Consider the following 22,729-nt stretch of genomic DNA (forward strand, 5'->3'; position numbering starts at 1 on the left):
ATAACATGTAATTTCACTGAGTAGAATATCACTTTTGCCTGGAACTACGAAATGCCATTAACAAAATGCCATGAACTACGTTTCTGCCATTAACGAAATGATCGATGTCTTGATCATTTATAAACAATGATCAAAATATAACAAATAGAATATTTTGTTAATGTTGTCAAATAACATGAATATTTCATCGAGTGGTCTGACAAAGTTGATATGTTCACTCGTGGCGCATTAACAAAATATGCTCTATGTAATGAAAAGAGGTGCCCAAATAATATCCTCTGTGAATTGATAGGAGGTTCCCAATAACAAACCTTTGTAACTAACAGAGGTGCCTAAGTAACACCTGTGTAACTAGAGGTTCTTTAATAAACACCTTTGTAACGGTGCCTAACAGAACGGTGTCTAAATAACACCTGTGTAACTAACAGAGGTGCCTGCCACCTGTAAGTAACACCTGTGTAACTAACGGAGGTGCCTAAGTAACAACTGAGGTGAGGTGCCTAAGCAACACCTGTAACTACCCTGTGTAACTAACAGGAGGTGCCTAAGTAACACCTGCGTAACTAACAGGTTGTGCCAAGTAGCAACGGTGTAACTAACGGAGGTGCTTAAGCAACACTTGTGTAACTAACAGAGGTGCCTAAGTAACACCTGTGTAACTAACTTGTGTAACTAACGGAGGTGCCTAAGTAACACCTGTGTAACTAAGTAACGTGTAACTAACAGAGGTGCCTAAGTAACACCTGTGTAACTAACGGAGGTGCTCTAACTAACAACGGTGTAGGTGCCTAAGTAACACCTGTGTAACTAACGGAGGTGCCTAAGTAACACCTGCGTGTAACGGAGGTGCCTAAGTAACAACGGTGTAACTAACAGAGGTGCCTAAGTAACACTTGTGTAACTAACGGAGGTGCCTTAATAACTTGTTCTGAATATAACAGTAGGACCAGCAGTCCAGCTCACCTTGACTTGGCATACTTCATTATTTCATGTCTCTCTTCTCTCGACAGCTCTCCTTTCCTCTTTGAGAAGAGGTCACAAAGGATCAGCAGTTTGGCACAGGCTGGACAAAGATAAATACATATGCATATACTATTCAGCGTTCATTAGAGTTGTTCATGATCATTTGTAAGTTGTATAACATGTTTACAGCATACTAGCTTAAAATCAGCAAGTAATAATGAAGTGAAAATGTCTACTCATAGTACAGGGTTACCCAGGATTGAGGTATTGGAACTTTTACTATAAATTGTATATTTATATACTTATCCTATCTCACGGTATGCACCTCTCTTCTTCTTCTACGACCATGTGTGGAAACGGCCTGTAGAATCAAAAGTTACCTGGCCTCTGACCACCTGACCTCTGCCCCCAATCCGATAGCACTGTAGGCATCTCAAGCGTGCAGATTACTCAGATGATCAAACGGTCTGTGCCTGTCATTCTCGTTGGAGCTTCCAGTGGCAGGTCGAATCGGGTGAGATAGGATGTGACAATTTATAGTAAAATGTCCAAATTTTTAAACTTATCCTATCTCACTTATGCATTATCTCACAGATAGATTATCCCATATCAACTCTACAACCATGAGGTCTCATAACACCAGGAGACATCAAACTCCCGATATGCTAACTAACTTGTGATGGGTTGCTTCAGATGCTTACATAGCACAAAAAACTCGATCCCGAATTAATGTGGTTTTCAACCACAATTTTTGACAGGCAAAAGGCGCGAGTTTGGCAAGTGGACCCCACCTCCCTGGATTTATCAAGTGATGAATTAAAGTTTAACGCTCTGGACCAGTCCCTAAACTTTCCACAGACACACACTGGAAAGTGGTGAAAGGACTAGTTCCGGATGCTCAACTCTTCAGTACCAATCCCCCAAAGGTGAGTAATGAGGAATGGAACGCTTCAAAACCATGCAGGTGTCGAATCAACGCTTCACTGACGTAATTGCTCAGAGAGTCGAGGTCAGTAAGCGGAATGTCGACCCCTCTGCATGTAACACAAGACTGGCCCCTCAGTCTATTGAGTCAAATCTATGACAGTGCAAACACACCCTAGTTCCCTAGGTGAGGTGGTCTAAGCCCAAAGTGAAAAAGGTACAAAAGACAAGATAACATCGAGATCTTTTATTAATGTACAGAAGCAAAACCGACACGCGGAAGGACTGCTTTCATCTGTGAGCACGGGTCGATGGCAGCTGCTGAGCTAGGACCAGAGGGCCGAACTGATGTAGGCCCTCCACATCCGTGACCGAGAGATCCCGAAGATTGTGTTAGGCAAAAATGGTATCCGACCTCCAAAAGCATCCCGCCATGATTGCCTGGAGGGAGCAGTTCCTATGAAGCGCCATGGTGGAAGCTAGGGCCCGAGTTTCATGAGGATTTGCTGTCGAAGGTGGAGGAAGGTCGGCATAGGCATCATAGGCATGCAGACTGGTGGATTTCATCCAGAATGACAACAGGATGAACACTCTGATCTTTGGAGGCAGCTAAGTAGAACAGGATGAACAGTCGATCTTTGAGGCAGCTAAGAGATCCGCTGTGTCCAACTGGGCACAGGGACCCAAGATAGTGGACAGCGGTGGAATCATGAACATGCAGTCCAGCTGTCCAGGTTGTAAGTTCTAGGTGACGAAATTCCACCGTAAACTAAGAAAGACTTCAGCATGTCTTGACCTCTCAAACCGCACAAGGCGGAAAGGTCCCAAGATGGTGGTTCTTAAAAGTTATCTGAATCTTTTCCTCAAGGGTTATTGGTCAGCAAGTCTATAAGATGGTGGTGAATTTCGGGAGGTCAGCAAGTCTATAAGATCTGAGGAGAGACTGGAGCTCAGGAACAGTTGACACTTTCACTCCTGTGGCTGGTGCAATAACGGTGTTAAGAGCAGCCAGGTAGGTAGACAATGTAGAACCCTTAAGCTTCTTGGAGGTTCGAAGATGTTGGAGGTACTCTGCCACCAACTGTGGTGAAACAGTAGTGGGAGAAGCTATACCTATGACCCTGCAGTACGCCTCAAAACTCTTCCACTTGTCATCATAGAGTGACCTAGTAGAGGAGCGATGTGCTGTCGTGATGGCAGTAGCGACATGCTTAGAATATCCCTTTGCAGTTAGCGATATCCCAATGCAGTTAGCGATGAACCAGAAGATCGACGCAGTTCGGGAAGTGGCACGGGATCTGGATCGGCCAGTTCTTGTAGATCGACGAGTCACCCTCTGGCCGGCCAGTAGGGCGCAACCAAAAGCAGTGTCATCCGCTGAGTCGTGCATAGTCTCAGTAGTATGTGTGGAAGAAGGGCCACTGGAGGAAACGCGTACGCGTCTAGGTCATCCCAAGGAATGACTAGAGCGTCGAGACCCCAGGCAAGCGGATCCGGAATCGGAGACACGAACAGAGGCAGCTGGTGGTTGAAACGAGTGGCGAACATATCCACTGTCGGAGTCATCAGCAGAAGGCAAATGGTCTGGAACACCTGTGGATGAAGTTTCCACTCTGTCGGGGAGGGACGAAGTGGACGGGACAGGGAGTCCGCAATCACGTTCTTCACTCCTGGAATATGGTTGGCTCAAACTGAGATGCTGAGATTGTCCACCAACTGGAAGAAACGCTGTAGGAGTTGAGGAGTCGATCCCATCCGATTGATGTGCCACACCACTGCTGCATTGTCTGACCGGATCATGAGAGAGGTCGATTGTAGAGTCTCTTGCCAGAGAGTGATGGAAAGTATCACCGCCCTGAGCTCTAGAATATTGATGAGGTAAGCACGATCTGCGGGAGACCACTGGCCTGCCACTCGTTGATCGAGAAGGTGAGCCCCCACCTGAGTAGAGATGTGTCCACGTACAGGTGGTGAGTCGGGACGAACGGCCTCAAGCAAACTCCGTCGCAAACGTTCGACTCATCCATCCACCATAGGATATGGGGATGGAGCGCCGGAGGTAACGTGATCAGAGAGAGCTGGTTGCCCACCCTGATGTGTGGAGCCAGGAACAACTGCAAGGGTCAAAGTTGCAATTGACCCCTGAGGGTCAACGCCTGGGCCGACGTCAAGAGACCCAGGAGCTCCTGTCATTGACGAAGAGTCCTGTTTTGAGACAATGCAAGGGAAGCTAACCACCGGATCTTGCAGAAACGATCCCTCGGCACAAACAGTCTGTTGCGCTCAGTGTCGAACACCGCCCCGATGAACTGCAGGCGGCGTGAAGGGACTAGCTCTGATTTCTCCATGTTGACCAGCCAGCCTAACTGGGGAAGTAGCTGCATCGTGAACCCCATGCGACATAGGATGCAGTTGTCGATGTAAGTTTCGAACAATATCCCCTTGCGATGTAGGAAGCTGGTGATAGGCTTCGTCACTCGTGTAAAAAGACACGTGGCCGAAGAAATTCCAAACAGGAGCACCCGCCATTGACAGTGGGTGCCCGCGAAGATGAAAGAAAGAAACTTGCGATGGTCCGGGAAGATCGAGATGTGGAGGTACGCATTCTGTAGGTCTGACCATGTAATCCCCCGGTTTGATGATAGTCTTGAGCAAAGCCACCGACACTATACAGAAATGAGGCGGAGGTTGTAGGAACATCTTGTTGAAGACCTTCATGTTGAAGATGAGTCTCAGTTTGTTGGAATCCTTCTTGGGAACCAGAAAGATTGGAGAATAAACCCCCGGGTCGACAGGATTCGGGCCCAGGGATTTGATCGCAAGTTTCTGAAGAAGCATGGCTATGGTGGATCGTAGCACAGTCGTTTGACGAGGAGGATACGTCCTGTGCTCCGGAGATAGTGTGAGAGGGGGGTTGCCGATGACCGGAAGTTGAAACCCCTTGGACAGAGTGGAGAGAACGTAAGAGTCGTCCAAGATGGTCCAATTGCGGGCATAAATCCCAAGTCTTCCGCCTACTTGGGAAGCTGTGATGGGTACGATTGGAGGCAGAAGGACCCAATCGTGCTCTGATGTCTGCAAGTCACTGCTTCGGGGTTCTCTGCGTGGAGGACTGCTCGGAACCAAAAGTTGGTCGAGGAGCACTGAACGCCTGCTGCTGATGGTTGGAACGCCCTCTGTTGATCCCTCTTCCTCGAAAGGAAGTAGAAGATCCTGAATGAGATCTGGGTTGGACGGCACATAGGTAGCTGGCCACCGTTGACGCAACGAATCCTCTACTTGTAACCGCTGGAATTTCAACAACTCCACAGAGACCTGCAAATGAGCATCCTGCCCAACCTTTGCAGCTATGTCTCTTATAACCCTGTTAAAGAGAGATCTGCCTGACCAAGGTTGACGGAAAAGATCTGTCCGAAATCTTTCCTCCCACGAAGATAAGTGAAGCGGGCCCCTGTGCCGAACTGCCGTGAGGTAGGAGAAAAAAAGGGCCAGCTGATCCAAGATGGGCTGGAACTGTTCCTGTAGCAACACCATCGAAGCCCGAATATAAACCTGTTGAGGGGTAGCCGCGTATGCGAGACAGACATAGCCACAGCTTCAGTCGCTGTCAAAACCAAGTTGAGGGGAGCTAGGATCCTCCGAATGGCACCATCAAGGTGCGACAACTCACGGTCTTCAACCAAAAATGGAGAATAAGTTCTCTGTTTAGAACCCAAAAGTGCGATGTCATCATCCACAAGAGGCGAGGTAATCAACATAGAATACCCTTGAACATGGGAAGACGCCAAGTTAAAGCCAAGAGAAGCCGCCAGTTGAGTAATGCAGGGATGAGGTGGAACAGTGATAGACCTGAAGTCACCTGGTTTCATATCAAAACTAGTCAACAAGTCCGTAGGGTAAACTACTATGACGTAGTCGAAGGCTATCAGCAATCCAAACTAATAACTGAGGTGTGTCGACTGCATCAACGCTGACATCTGAAGCCGAAGTGCCATCTGAAGTAGGAGGGGGTGTAGCTGATTGAGTAACTTCATCCATGGACTGCAATGGAACGGTCGCGGGGCAGTTGGCTGAACAGTTGAAGCTGGAGCTGGGACTTGCCGGCCTAAAGCTGAGGCCACAGCCTGAACGATGGCACCAAAGTCAAAAGGCCGAGACGCAGAACTCTCAGATGATTGATCCCAAGAAACTGGTAAAATAGGTCTGGCCCGAGGTGATCGACGTAGTACTCGAAGTAGGAGGCAATGTAGAGCAAGAGGCTGGCATGGGTGGATGACCTGGCAAAGGCGGCAACGTTGAACCAATAGAGATCGGCACACTGGCAGACTGTGGTACACTGGAAGTAAGCGTCACACTGGCAGCAACTGACGCTCTGACAGGAAGCGCCGAACCTGGACCAAGTGACATATTGGAAGGAGGAGGCGCTCCGACAGTAAATGCAGAGTCGGAAGCAAGCGGTGCATTGGAAACAAATGGCAGTCCGACAGTAAGCGTCGAACTGGGAACAAGTGGCGCATTGAAAGCAAGCGGCGCTTCGACAGTAAGCGTCGACCGGGAGCAAGTGGCGCTCTGCCAGCAAGCGTTGAACCGGGAGCAAGCGGCGCTCTGACAGTAAGCGCTGAATCGGGAGCAAGCGGCGCTTTGACAGTAAGCGCTGAATAGGGAGTAAGCGGCGCTCTGGTATCAAGCGCCAAACCGGGAGCAAAGGGCACCTTGGTAGCAAGTGGCGCTCTGACAGTAAGCACCGAACCGGGAGCAAGTGGCGCATTGAATGTATTCGTCGCTTCAGAGGTAAGCGGTGTACTTGAAATTGGCAGTGAACTATAAACAGGTGGGACAGCATACGAAGCAGATGTAAAAAGCGCCGCACTGGAACTCAACGTGATACTTGTAAACATCACAGGAGTGTATGAAAGTGCCAAACCGGGACAAAGCGCCGAACTGGAGACAAGCGGTGCATTGGTAGAAAGCGTAGAACCAATCACTGAGCTGGAGAGCGCCGAACCGAACGTATCCTCCCCTTGAGAGTGAAGATTGGCCATCAAACCAAGCACTGCACTGGAAACAGTCGGTGTAGGATCACCAGGATTCTGAGAAATCATCACCAGAGTAGACGGAAAGGACTGGCCAGACGAAGTAGTTAAAACTACAACTCTAGTCTTGAATTACAATCAGACTGGACTCTTGCGGTCTCGAAAAAAAATGCTGGAGATCCTCACTTAGATAGGAATCTGAAGCTTCACATAGAAATTCTTCATTCGGCGCCGGGGACTTAGACCGGCGAACAAATGTCTTTGTACGACGCATCATCATCAAGTTGAGCACAGTAGGTACACCGGTGCGCTCAATCACAACATCCCAAGCAATCCACACACAACATATGTGGGTCCGCTGCAGAAAAGTTACAATTGCACTTTGTTTTGTAGAAGTACTGTGATGAGATTTCCTTATTTTGAACACAATCAAAATCTCACTAAGATCAACACATGTCCACACGACGTAGCAACAAGAAAGAGAATGACAGGCACAGACCATCACGTGATCATCTGAGCAATCTGCAACACTTATTGAGATGATTGACAGGTGCTGCTATCGGAGTGGGGGCAGAGGTCAGGTGGTCAGAGGCCAGGTAATGTTTGATTCAACTTAGCCTACAGCACGTTTCCACACATGGTCGTAGAAGAAGAGAGGTGCGTACAGTGAGATAGGTAAAGTTTAAAAATGTATTATGACTACACGTCGTGCTAAATATTTTGTTTCTGTTAGATTCATTTTATACAGAGCGTATCAAGCTTAATGTTATAGCATGATTTTTCAATTTGGCAGAGTCCAGCTGCAATACTTGGATAACACTTGGTTCAGAGTTTGACACATTTTTAGGATGTCACCTTGCCCATTTAATCCCACAATCACCTTGCAGTATCTCTTAATTATTTATTATTATGACTGAGCATGGTGCTAAGACTGAGGAATTTGTTTCTGTCAGTCATTTTATACAGACAGATCAAGTTTAATTTTATTGCATGAGTTTTCAATTTGGCATGGTGTGTAAGTTTAACTGCAATTTGAAAGTGAAACTTGGGAAACACTTGGTACAGACACATTCCTAGCATGTCACCTTGCTCACTTAACTCCACAATCACCTCACAGTTTCCCTTAATCGCATCCTACCTTCACCGTTTCCTTCCCCTTATTGACTGGCCGACTACCATCCCCTACTGACTCCCCTGACTCCGACCACACCTGATTCCCACCCCCACTCAGAGTCTAACTAAAGTAACTTACCAACTGCTGCCTCCTTCAGGCCCTGTCTGACAGTATAACACAGCTTGGCTGGGTTGGACATGAGACTGGAGTCCACTGACAGGTGCCCCTCGCCCACACCTCCTTTAACACTGAACAGTTCTATGATCTTGTCAGCACACCCATGCATATCTGATATGAGGTTGGTGATTTCTGTAATAGAGAATGACATAGGTATGAATGACTTGGTAGGTACACTAGCAGACAGGTGATCTGGGTACATACACGGTAGATAGAAACAGTGTTTATTGCTGGTGGTTGTGAGTGTGAGAAATAATCCATGCCAGTGAAGCATGGTGACACAATGAACCAGGTCAGAGTTGAGGTAGCAAATCCCATGTCAAGTCTGACCACTACAACTATTTGATCCATATTTAAGTCACCTCTAAAGACAAGCTTGACAATCTGCACTTGAATCATGTTATGGTGAGCAATTTTATTATTTCACAAAACCAAATAATTATTATTATTAGCATACGTCACATTTCTACAGTGCCCTATTTGAACTACTTCTAGATCACTCTAAGGTGCTTCACAAGTTGTTTTTCCCTCGGCACATTGTATTATCAATCTCAACTCCCTGGGGATCATACAACTCGTGCCCGCCATAAGGCACACTGAGTTAATGTGGCTTTCCCATCCTTACGAGGTACCCAACGTCAACACCACCGACCAACATACACAACCGAACTGAATACAGACTTACGTGTAAAGAAATCCGCTTTGAATATACATACTAACGGCACATCGTATTTTCAATCTCAACTCCCTGGGGAACATACAACTCTTGCAGTCATTTAGGCGCACCAAATCCTTACAAGGTACCCATTCACAGCTGGGTGGACTTGGATACATAGTCACAGTACTTTGTCCAAGTTCACTGCACATTGCTGTACCAGCAACTAGGTGTTTGCACGTATTCATGAGGCTACCATCTGGTCATTTACCAACGGATTCGTGGGTTCTTTTAAGTGCACAGAGTTGTGTACTGTACACTAGGGGTTGTGACAACACTGAAAGAGTCTGTACACAAAGTTGACTCCAAAGTTTTTTCACCCAGTCACAGGTGGGCTCGATCCTGACACCTCAAGCTTGTTGGATCACTACCCTGGCACCTTAGACAGCTTGCCCACCACGCCCCCAAATAAAATCTTTTCTGCACAGCCCCATCAAGTACTACTGTGATGCTAGTGACTCAATATATATCTGTTAAAGTACAAATGTTGAATTATTGTAAAACTTCCCTTTTATACATAAAAAAACATGAGAACCTTGCTAAGAAACATTTGAAACTAATCAAACAGACTACAAAACTCTTACATTGCCTCACTCATCTACAGTACTCCTGCCCATCATCACTGGCTACATTTGTCCAACATGTTCTATTCATTCACTGACGTAATTACATCAAGTCAAGGGAGACCACCCATACTTACGTTCTTTAAGTGCTGTATTTTTTAGAAACGTATCACAGAGATCTGAGAATCTGGAGAAGCCCGGCAGTTTTCCAACAGATTTGATGCAGGCCTTGGCCGTGTCCTCGGACAGCCCCCTGGGTAGACACTCCGAGTACAGGTAGTGTAGGGTGGCCTGGAGGACGTCCTCCCGCAGTCCAGTCAGTGGGGGAGGGGACCGCAGCCAGTCCATCTCGGGGGCACTCAGTTGCAGCAAGACCTGGTGGACCTTGAACTGATGGGACAAACACTATCTATCAGCCTGTTCAACAATGCTCACACAGAACTGAAGGCACCTTTGTTTTGACAAATAATTATATTCCATATATGAAATTTTTCAACAGGAATTGTTTATATGTATGCATTCAGTAATCTTCAAAAAAACAATACACTCTCTACAGATGTAAAATATATGTAACAATGTAACAAAGTCTTTCTCAGTGATGCTTGTATTATGTGTTGAGATTTAATATTAGTAATAATTACATTATGATATTATAACAGCATTTAAACCAGCAACTGTATAATAAATGATCAACACTTCAAGGGAAGAAACCAGGAGTAATGCTGATTTATTGACACCAAGCATGACCAGTGTCATTATTGTCTTAACACTATTCACAAAGAGATAAGTTGTAATGTTCCATGGGTGATCAATATGTCTACAAAGTAAATACAGTCTCATTCAGAATCAGAACAACCAAAGAGAGGGTTGTCTGGCTGGTTGTTGTTTAACGCCCCACTCAGCAATATTCCAGCTATACGTCAGCGGTCCGTAAATAATCGATTCTGGACCACATAATCCAGTGGTCAACAGTATGAGCATCGATCTATGCAGTTGAGATACGATGACATGTGTCAACCAAGTCAGCGAGTCTGACCACCAGATCCAGTTAGTCACCTCTTACGACAAGCATGGTTCGCTGAAGACCAATTCTAACCTGGATCTTCATGGGTCTCCCCTAAGACAAGAGGGAAGAATTTCAACGGCACATCATTTGTGCACACCAGGATGCATCATCAAAAAATTTGTTTGATATCTCCACTTTTTTAATATACATACGCAACCAAACTGTGTAAGTATATAGTTTGAACTGGAGCCTAGACACACCTCTCTTCCAGAATCAGCTCTTATGCTGAGTTCTGAGAAGTAACCTTCCTCCATTGCACTGAGGAATGAGAACGGCACATCATCTTTAGGGTCATTGGATGACACCTGAAATGAGAAACAACAGTCACCACCACATTGTACACATGGTTACAGATGTACGGATCCTTGACTGATTGACAAGTAGTTCAACCAGTACACATATTGCCGAATATAGCCAAATTTGGATGATACATGAAATAATAAAATATAAATAACTTCTACATTTATCATAGTCTCAGGAAATGAGTTTCTCCTGCATCTGTAACACTGACGACATGATGGAATTTCATTTCGATTTGTGACATATACAAAAGAATCCAGATTTTATTTCTTAAAGACCTTTATTGTGATTTACCCACAGTTTTAAATCTCCCTACATACCCATGTAGCTAGGGGTGAGGTGGTGAGGTTAAAAGGGGTTTAACGTCGTGCTTGAGAATATTTCGCTCATATGACGCGTGTGAATGTGTATGTGCGGCTGCTTGTACTAGCCCAGACTGAAGCTGGTTTTATAGTGCTAGCCCACTGAGATACCATGCTGCAGTGAAGCATGAATACCCCACTCAGACACATTATACTGACCAGTCCTTGTTGTACCCATTAATGCCGAACGCCAGGCAGGGACCAACAAGTACCACATTTTAACATCTTTTGATATGACGCGGTCGGGGATTGAATCCGCGACCTTCCGCTCTCCGGGCGGACGCTCTAACCACTACACCACGGAGGCGGTCATGTAGCTAGGGACTCCGTGGTTCTCTATCAAACTAGATATTTCAGTAAGTCATGGCATAAATAATAGAGCATCATAAATTAAATCCATATAGTCTTTAGGTAATATATTTAACCACACAAACAGAGTTGCTGAAATTATGTAAACATTCTGCTGGGAGTTACGGATTGTGTAAAAATAGGTAATTTAGTTAGTGAGTGAGTTTAGTTTTACACGCACTCGGTAATATTCCAGCCATATGGTGGCAGTCTGTAAACAATCGAGTCTGGAACAGACAATCCAGTGATCAACAGCATGAGCACCAATTTACGCAATTGGGAACCGATGACATGTATCAACCAAGATAGCGAACCTGACCACTAGATCCCGTTAGTAGCCTCTTACAATAAGCATGGGTTACTGGAGATCAATTCTAACCCGGATCTTCACGGGTGGTAGTTTAGTGAACCCAAACCTCACCTTCTGGCACTGCAGCATACAACACCTCTCATATGTCAACAGCATCAAGTCATCAGCCACCTCCACCTGGCATCACAACAAAAACTACTTCATCCTCTCATCTAGACAAGTCACATCAAGTGATAGTCATATATATATATGCAGTTACACAAAATTCATCATCACTATCTGTTGTTGTCATGTTCTTTATCACTTTCTGTTGCTGGCATGTTCCTTATCACTTTCTGTTGCTGGCATGTTCTTTATCACTATCTGTTGCTGTCATGTTCTTTATCAATATCTGTTGCTGTCATGCTCTTTATCACTTTCTGTTACTGTCATGTTCTTTATCAATATCTGTTGCTGTCATGTTCTTTATCACTATATGTTGCTGTCATGCTCTTTATCACTTTATATTGCTGTCATGTTCTTTATCACTTTCTGTTACTGTCATGTTCTTTATCAATATCTGTTGCTGTCATGCTCTTTATCACTTTCTGTTACTGTCATGTTCTTTATCAATATCTGTTGCTGTCATGTTCTTTATCACTATATGTTGCTGTCATGCTCTTTATCACTATATATTGCTGTCATGTTCTTTATCACTTTCTGTTACTGTCATGTTCTTTATCAATATCTGTTGCTGCCTTGCTCTTTATCACTTTCTGTTGCTGGCATGTTCTTTATCACTATATGTTGCTGGCATGTTCTTTATCACTATCTGTTGCAGGCATGTTCTTTATCACTTTCTGTTGCTGTCATGTTCTTAATCACTATATGTTGCTGTCATGTTCTTTATCACTATATGTTGCTGTCATGTTCTTTATCACTATCTGTTGCAGGCATGTTCTTTATCACTTTCTGTTGCTGTCATGTTCTTTATCACTTTCTGTTGCTGTCATGTTCTTTATCTCTTTTTTGTTGCTGGCATGTTCTTTATCACTATCTGTTGCTGTCATGTTCTTTATCACTTTCTGTTACTGTCATGTTCTCTATCACTTTCTGTTGCTGTCATGTTCTTAATCACTATATGTTGCTGTCATGTTCTTTATCACTATATGTTGCTGTCATGTTCTTTATCACTATCTGTTGCTGTCATGTTCTTTATCACTATATGTTGCAGGCATGTTCTTTATCACTTTCTGTTGCTGTCATGTTCTTAATCACTATATGTTGCTGTCATGTTCTTTATCACTTTCTGTTGCTGTCATGTTCTTTATCACTTTCTGTTACTGTCATGTTCTCTATCACTTTCTGTTGCTGTCATGTTCTTTATCTCTTTCTGTTGCTGGCATGTTCTTTATCACTATATGTTGCTGTCATGCTCTTTATCACTTTCTGTTGCTGTCATGTTCTTTATCACTATCTGTTGCTGTCATGTTCTTTATCACTATATGTTGCTGTCATGTTCTTTATCACTATCTGTTGCTGGCATGTTCTTTATCACTTTCTGTTGTTGTCATGTTCTTTATCAATACCTGTTGCTGGCATGTTCTTTATCATTTTTGTTGCTGTCATGTTCCTTATCAATACCTGTTGCTGGCATGTTCTTTATCCCTTTTTGATACTGTCATGTTCTTTATCACTATCTGTTCCTGCCATGTTCTTTATCACTATCTGTTGTTGTCATGTTCTTTAACATATCTGATTGTTCTTTTGTGTAACAATGTTTCAGGGCTAATTCTTGGCCTGTCATCAGTTGAGAACTGACGAAGTGTGTTGAGTTAATGTACACATGTGCTGATATGAACAGGACAAACAAACGTTAAAGATTATGTTTCCAGATAACATCAGTTTTCAAGCTATGAATTATCAATTTGAACAATTTGTCTAGAAATTGAACTGAGTTCACACATGATTAAGAATACAACAATAACATCAGAATTGACCAGTGAAACATGGCTAACAATGTGCACATACCCTGAACTCAATGACATGTCCTTCAAACGTCCATATGAACTTGAGCACAGCAGGATCAGTACCTGCCCCAGGAGTCACCTAGAACAAGGACCACATAGCCTTGAAGTTCTATTACAAGAACCGGAACACAGAAACCTTGCATTCCATTACAAACAATGGTATTACAGACACAGCCTTGCATTTCTAGCAAAACCCTGAGAACACAGACACAGGCTTGCATTCCCTGTACATTACTGGGAAACCAATAATGCTACTTGTCGTATTTGTCCATGAATGCAATGGCATGGTCAATGAACATTCATTAGATTCAAAGCTACTAACCTTACCACCAGATTAGCAGAAAGGACAGAATGGTTTTCTTTCAAATCTGATGGATACACAATGAAAACACATCTTGTGACATACATGATTTCATGCTGAACATCACATTTCTCAGTTTAGACGGATGTTAGGACATGACATACATGATATCATGCTGAACATGACATTTCTCAGTTTAAACGGATGTTAGGACATGACATAAATGATATCATGCTGAACATCACATTTCTCAGTTTAGACGGATGTTAGGACATGACATACATGATATCATGCTGAACATCACATTTCTCAGTTTAGACGGATGTTAGGACATGACATACATGATATCATGCTGAACATCACATTTCTCAGTTTAAACGGATGTTAGGACATGACATACATGATTTCATGCTGAACATCACATTTCTCAGTTTAGACGGATGTTAGGACATGACATACATGATATCATGCTGAACATCACATTTCTCAGTTTAGACAGATGTTAGGACATGACATACATGATATCATGCTGAACATCACATTTCTCAGTTTAGACAGATGTTAGGACATGACATACATGATATCATGCTGAACATCACATTTCTCAGTTTAGACGGATGTTAGGACATGACATAAATGATATCATGCTGAACATCACATTTCTCAGTTTAAACGGATGTTAGGACATGACATAAATGATATCATGCTGAACATCACATTTCTCAGTTTAGACGGATGTTAGGACATGACATAAATGATATCATGCTGAACATCACATTTCTCAGTTTAGACGGATGTTAGGACATGACATACATGATATCATGCTGAACATCACATTTCTCAGTTTAAACGGATGTTAGGACATGACATAAATGATATCATGCTGAACATCACATTTCTCAGTTTAGACGGATGTTAGGACATGACATACATGATATCATGCTGAACATCACATTTCTCAGTTTAGACGGATGTTAGGACATGACATAAATGATATCATGCTGAACATCACATTTCTCAGTTTAGACGGATGTTAGGGACATGACATAAATGATATCATGCTGAACATCACATTTCTCAGTTTAGGCGGATGTTAGGACATGACATAAATGATATCATGCTGAACATCACATTTCTCAGTTTAGACGGATGTTAGGACATGACATACATGATATCATGCTGAACATCACATTTCTCAGTTTAGACGGATGTTAGGACATGACATACATGATATCATGCTGAACATCACATTTCTCAGTTTAGACGGATGTTAGGACATGACATACATGATATCATGCTGAACATCACATTTCTCAGTTTAGACGGATGTTAGGACATGACATACATGATATCATGCTGAACATCACATTTCTCAGTTTAGACGGATGTTAGGACATGACATACATGATATCATGCTGAACATCACATTTCTCAGTTTAAACGGATGTTAGGACATGACATAAATGATATCATGCTGAACATCACATTTCTCAGTTTAGACGGATGTTAGGACATGACATACATGATATCATGCTGAACATCACATTTCTCAGTTTAGACGGATGTTAGGACATGACATACATGATATCATGCTGAACATCACATTTCTCAGTTTAGACGGATGTTAGGACATGACATACATGATATCATGCTGAACATCACATTTCTCAGTTTAAACGGATGTTAGGACATGACATAAATGATATCATGCTGAACATCACATTTCTCAGTTTAGGCGGATGTTAGGACATGACATACATGATATCATGCTGAACATCACATTTCTCAGTTTAGGCGGATGTTAGGACATGACATACATGATATCATGCTGAACATCACATTTCTCAGTTTAGGCGGATGTTAGGACATGACATAAATGATATCATGCTGAACATCACATTTCTCAGTTTAGGCGGATGTTAGGACATGACATACATGATATCATGCTGAACATCACATTTCTCAGTTTAGGCGGATGTTAGGACATGACATACATGATATCATGCTGAACATCACATTTCTCAGTTTAGGCGGATGTTAGGACATGACATACATGATATCATGCTGAACATCACATTTCTCAGTTTAGACGGATGTTAGGGACATGACATACATGATATCATGCTGAACATCACATTTCTCGGATTTAGACGGATGTTAGGACATGACATACATGATATCATGCTGAACATCACATTTCTCAGTTTAGGCGGATGTTAGGACATGACATACATGATATCATGCTGAACATCACATTTCTCAGTTAAGACGGATGTTAGGACATGACATACATGATATCATGCTGAACATCACATTTCTCAGTTTAGGCGGATGTTAGGACATGACATACATGATATCATGCTGAACATCACATTTCTCAGTTTAGGCGGATGTTAGGACATGACATACATGATATCATGCTGAACATCACATTTCTCAGTTTAAGCGGATGTTAGGACATGACATAAATGATATCATGCTGAACATCACATTTCTCAGTTTAGACGGATGTTAGGACATGACATACATGATATCATGCTGAACATCACATTTCTCAGTTTAGACGGATGTTAGGACATGACATACATGATATCATGCTGAACATCACATTTCTCAGTTTAGACGGATGTTAGGACATGACATACATGATATCATGCTGAACATCACATTTCTCAGTTTAGGCGGATGTTAGGACATGACATAAATGATATCATGCTGAACATCACATTTCTCAGTTTAGACGGATGTTAGGACATGACATACATGATATCATGCTGAACATCACATTTCTCAGTTTAGACGGATGTTAGGACATGACATACATGATTTCATGCTGAACATCACATTTCTCAGTTTAAACAGATGTTAGGACATGACATAAATGATATCATGCTGAACATCACATTTCTCAGTTTAGACGGATGTTAGGACATGACATACATGATGTCATGCTGAACATCACATTTCTCAGTTTAGGCGGATGTTAGGACATGACATACATGATATCATGCTGAACATCACATTTCTCAGTTTAGGCGGATGTTAGGACATGACATACATGATTTCATGCTGAACATCACATTTCTCAGTTTAGGCGGATGTTAGGACATGACATAAATGATATCATGCTGAACATCACATTTCTCAGTTTAGGCGGATGTTAGGACATGACATACATGATATCATGCTGAACATCACATTTCTCGGTTTAGGCGGATGTTAGGACATGACATACATGATATGATGCTGAACATCACATTTCTCAGTTTAGGCGGATGTTAGGACATGACATACATGATATCATGCTGAACATCACATTTCTCAGTTTAGGCGGATGTTAGGACACATGACATACATGATATCATGCTGAACATCACATTTCTCAGTTTAGACGGATGTTAGGACATGACATACATGATTTCATGCTGAACATCACATTTCTCAGTTTAGACGGATGTTAGGACATGACATACATGATTTCATGCTGAACATCACATTTCTCAGTTTAAACAGATGTTAGGACATGACATAAATGATATCATGCTGAACATCACATTTCTCAGTTTAGACGGATGTTAGGACATGACATACATGATATCATGCTGAACATCACATTTCTCAGTTTAGACGGATGTTAGGACATGACATACATGATATCATGCTGAACATCACATTTCTCAGTTTAGACGGATGTTAGGACATGACATACATGATATCATGCTGAACATCACATTTCTCAGTTTAGACGGATGTTAGGACATGACATACATGATTTCATGCTGAACATCACATTTCTCAGTTTAGACGGATGTTAGGACATGACATACATGATTTCATGCTGAACATCACATTTCTCAGTTTAAACAGATGTTAGGACATGACATAAATGATATCATGCTGAACATCACATTTCTCAGTTTAGACGGATGTTAGGACATGACATACATGATGTCATGCTGAACATCACATTTCTCAGTTTAGACGGATGTTAGGACATGACATACATGATATCATGCTGAACATCACATTTCTCAGTTTAGACGGATGTTAGGACATGACATACATGATTTCATGCTGAACATCACATTTCTCAGTTTAGACGGATGTTAGGACATGACATAAATGATATCATGCTGAACATCACATTTCTCAGTTTAGGCGGATGTTAGGACATGACATACATGATATCATGCTGAACATCACATTTCTCAGTTTAGGCGGATGTTAGGACATGACATACATGATATGATGCTGAACATCACATTTCTCAGTTTAGGCGGATGTTAGGACATGACATACATGATATCATGCTGAACATCACATTTCTCAGTTTAGGCGGATGTTAGGACATGACATACATGATATCATGCTGAACATCACATTTCTCAGTTTAGACGGATGTTAGGACATGACATACATGATTTCATGCTGAACATCACATTTCTCAGTTTAGACGGATGTTAGGACATGACATACATGATTTCATGCTGAACATCACATTTCTCAGTTTAAACAGATGTTAGGACATGACATAAATGATATCATGCTGAACATCACATTTCTCAGTTTAGACGGATGTTAGGACATGACATACATGATATCATGCTGAACATCACATTTCTCAGTTTAGACGGATGTTAGGACATGACATACATGATATCATGCTGAACATCACATTTCTCAGTTTAGACGGATGTTAGGACATGACATACATGATATCATGCTGAACATCACATTTCTCAGTTTAGACGGATGTTAGGACATGACATACATGATATCATGCTGAACATCACATTTCTCAGTTTAGACGGATGTTAGGACATGACATACATGATTTCATGCTGAACATCACATTTCTCAGTTTAGACGGATGTTAGGACATGACATACATGATTTCATGCTGAACATCACATTTCTCAGTTTAGACGGATGTTAGGACATGACATACATGATATCATGCTGAACATCACATTTCTCAGTTTAGACAGATGTTAGGACATGACATACATGATATCATGCTGAACATCACATTTCTCAGTTTAGACGGATGTTAGGACATGACATACATGATTTCATGCTGAACATCACATTTCTCAGTTTAGACGGATGTTAGGACATGACATACATGATTTCATGCTGAACATCACATTTCTCAGTTTAGGCGGATGTTAGGACATGACATACATGATATCATGCTGAACATCACATTTCTCAGTTTAGACAGATGTTAGGACATGACATACATGATATCATGCTGAACATCACATTTCTCAGTTTAGACGGATGTTAGGACATGACATACATGATTTCATGCTGAACATCACATTTCTCAGTTTAGGCGGATGTTAGGACATGACATACATGATTTCATGCTGAACATCACATTTCTCTCCAGTTTAAACAGATGTTAGGACATGACATAAATGATATCATGCTGAACATCACATTTCTCAGTTTAGGCGGATGTTAGGACATGACATACATGATATCATGCTGAACATCACATTTCTCAGTTTAGGCGGATGTTAGGACATGACATAAATGATATCATGCTGAACATCACATTTCTCAGGATTTAGACGGATGTTAGGACATGACATACATGATATCATGCTGAACATCACATTTCTCAGTTTAGACGGATGTTAGGACATGACATACATGATATGATGCTGAACATCACATTTCTCAGTTTAGACGGATGTTAGGACATGACATACATGATATCATGCTGAACATCACATTTCTCAGTTTAGACGGATGTTAGGACATGACATACATGATATCATGCTGAACATCACATTTCTCAGTTTAAACGGATGTTAGGACATGACATACATGATATCATGCTGAACATCACATTTCTCAGTTTAAACAGATATTAGGACATGACATACATGATATCATGCTGAACATCACATTTCTCAGTTTAGACAGATGTTAGGACATGACATACATGATATCATGCTGAACAACACAATTCTCAGTTTAGACGGATGTTAGGACATGACATGAAGAGTTAGACATGAAATATTCCATGAAGATATCAAATGTTTACATCAAAATGAATACATTACAAGCAATTCTGTGGTATTCACTAATCAACAATGTTGACTCAAATAACCATTGGTTTCATAAGTAGAATGCCATGACCCAGGTCATTTACAATGAACCTCCTCATTGTACATCAGACCACCCAAATCATTCTATTTGTCTCTTATAACATTGGCTACTTTGCACAACATCTAGATGCCAGTTTGGGTTTAAAAATATTTACTCTGCTTATCAGTACATGAATATACAGAAATAAAGTTGGTTGATGCAAGGAATTTGCACCATGGCATGCTGAGTGAAGACAAAGAAGAATTACTGTAAAAAGCATATTCTTTCACACACTGCGGCACAGAAGAACGGCCTCAGTCATACTCTATCACCTTGCTAATTCTGTCATTGCCAGCTGACATGTCACTTATCATCTTTTGTCTGTTGAGTCCAGCTACATTAGCAGCTTTGCTTGGTGTTAATTGCCCCGTGTAAGTGCATGATTGTGATCATACTTGGAAAAGATTCAGTGTTAAACAGCCAGCATGGATATCATGGTATTACATGTACTTATAGAACAATTCTTGAACTAGACATTCATCTCTATGTTATAATTGTAAAGTTATCATATCGTATAACAATTAGTATAATGGTTTATAATGCTCATAATATTCAAAATACCAGACATGTATTCACTTGGGCTACTATACCTCATATGTTTCACAGTTAAAGAAAGGCATGGGTTCTGCATCCTCAGACACCTTCCACGAAACATCCCCACTTTCATCCAGCTGGAATTCTGTCCTGTAATGCCACAAGATAATGTCTCAAATAAAACTAGACTGTATCCAGTCTTCAGACACCACATCAGTGAGTGAGTGAGTGAGTTTAGTTTTACGCCGCACTCAGCAATATTCCAGCTATATGGCGGCGGTCTGTAAATAATCGAGTCTGGACCAGACAATCCAGTGATCAACAGCATGAGCATCGATCTGCGCAATTGGGAACCGATGACATGTGTCAACCAAGTCAGCGAGTCTGACCACCCGATCCCGTTAGTCGCCTCTTACGACAAGATAGTCGCCTTTTTATGGCAAGCACATGGGTTGCTGAAGACGTATTCTACCCCGGATCTTCACGGGTCACATCAGACACCAAGGGCCATGAGTGAATCATATTTTAATTTATAATCGGATCAGGAAAGAATCTCATGCCCTGCGACGAACAAATCAAGAAACAGCCAACTTCACAAATGAAATATTCAGCTGTCTACCTGTATCGCCTACGTAAATGTTAACATACCTACTGGACTACGAAACAAGGAAATGAACTCGTGCACTAGTCTAGGCCAAGTTAAGACCCTCACCTTTATCAAAAATAAATATATTTGAAAGTGCATCGTGGTGCTTGGCCAACCCTTTTCGTCAAATTATGTGATTTCGAAAGACAGACACGGAAAATATTGGAAACTGTCAAACTCCCCAGAAATTATATCAATCAGACATGAGATTGAATGAAGAACAAAACCCACCCTTCGATTCCTGTGGTTTCCACTGTTCCCGTTAAAGACACGCATTCCACAATCTGAAAAATAAAACAAATAGATGAAACATACTATTCAGTAAAAGAATCACATACCTCATGAAATCACAACTAACGGTGAACATGTAATTAAGAATTAATACCCTCCATGTTCCATAGTAGGCTCCGTCCTCGGCAGCCGCCATGTTGGTGTTTACATTATTCGCGCATGCGTAAGACGATAAGTATGTGGCTAAAAATAGACATGAACACACACATACACGCATGGTTGAGCTCAGATTCCAAAATGTGTCATCTTTGTGTACGTGGATCTATCCCGTCAGTTCTCCCTGTTGTTGGGGAACATGACAAAGTAACAAGACGTTCTTGTTATTTCAGGTCACATGAAAGCGAGGCCACAACAAATTAAATAATAACCGGACTATATCTTGGTCCGTGATTCATTTAAACAGCTGCGGTATCTCCACCTGATCCCAGTTTCTAGTTTTGGTCAAGACACTGTAATTAGTGAAATATTATGAGTGAACATATTTATTCTTATCTTTAGGGTCATGCTGTAATGTCTGATTATTATACGCCATAACGTTTATTTTAAACTGACATGGCGCACGAAAGGGTTTTAAATTGTTAGGATGCGTCACCCCACCCCCCTAAAGATTTTGCAAATAGAGAATCTCACCCAAGTGTCTTCTGATATCAATTATATCAACACGAGTTGATAAAGTTACAAATATCCAAGGCTTGCCGAGGATATTTTAACTTTTATCAACGAGTGTTGATATATTTGATATCAGAAGATACGAGGGTGAGATTCTATTTATCATCCAAAATCCCTCTTCATTAATTTTCAATGTAAAATGTACATATCTGAACACAGTACTGCCATTAGACTTGCAGTGCAGCGATGTCATAGCATTGTGACGTCATCAAGTACATGACGTCATAGCATTGTCAGGGCAT

At 41.9% G+C, this 22,729-nt stretch overlaps 1 protein-coding gene across 1 annotated transcript in view; it reads right to left on the reverse strand.

Moving 5' to 3' along the window:
• Positions 1-21,967, reverse strand: part of LOC124291682 — a 43,302-nt gene extending 21,335 nt beyond the window's left edge. The window contains 9 exon segments of the mRNA XM_046728732.1: positions 964-1,063; positions 8,173-8,343; positions 9,627-9,879; positions 10,756-10,860; positions 11,987-12,052; positions 13,886-13,963; positions 20,938-21,031; positions 21,759-21,811; positions 21,913-21,967. Coding sequence (XP_046584688.1) covers positions 964-1,063; positions 8,173-8,343; positions 9,627-9,879; positions 10,756-10,860; positions 11,987-12,052; positions 13,886-13,963; positions 20,938-21,031; positions 21,759-21,811; positions 21,913-21,954 — 962 coding nt within the window. The 5' untranslated portion in view covers positions 21,955-21,967.
• Between the last annotated feature and the right edge of the window lie 762 nt (positions 21,968-22,729).

Source organism: Haliotis rubra, unplaced genomic scaffold (assembly GCF_003918875.1).
Source record: "Haliotis rubra isolate DU_JTF1 unplaced genomic scaffold, ASM391887v1 Scf5, whole genome shotgun sequence".
NCBI lineage: Eukaryota > Metazoa > Mollusca > Gastropoda > Lepetellida > Haliotidae > Haliotis > Haliotis rubra.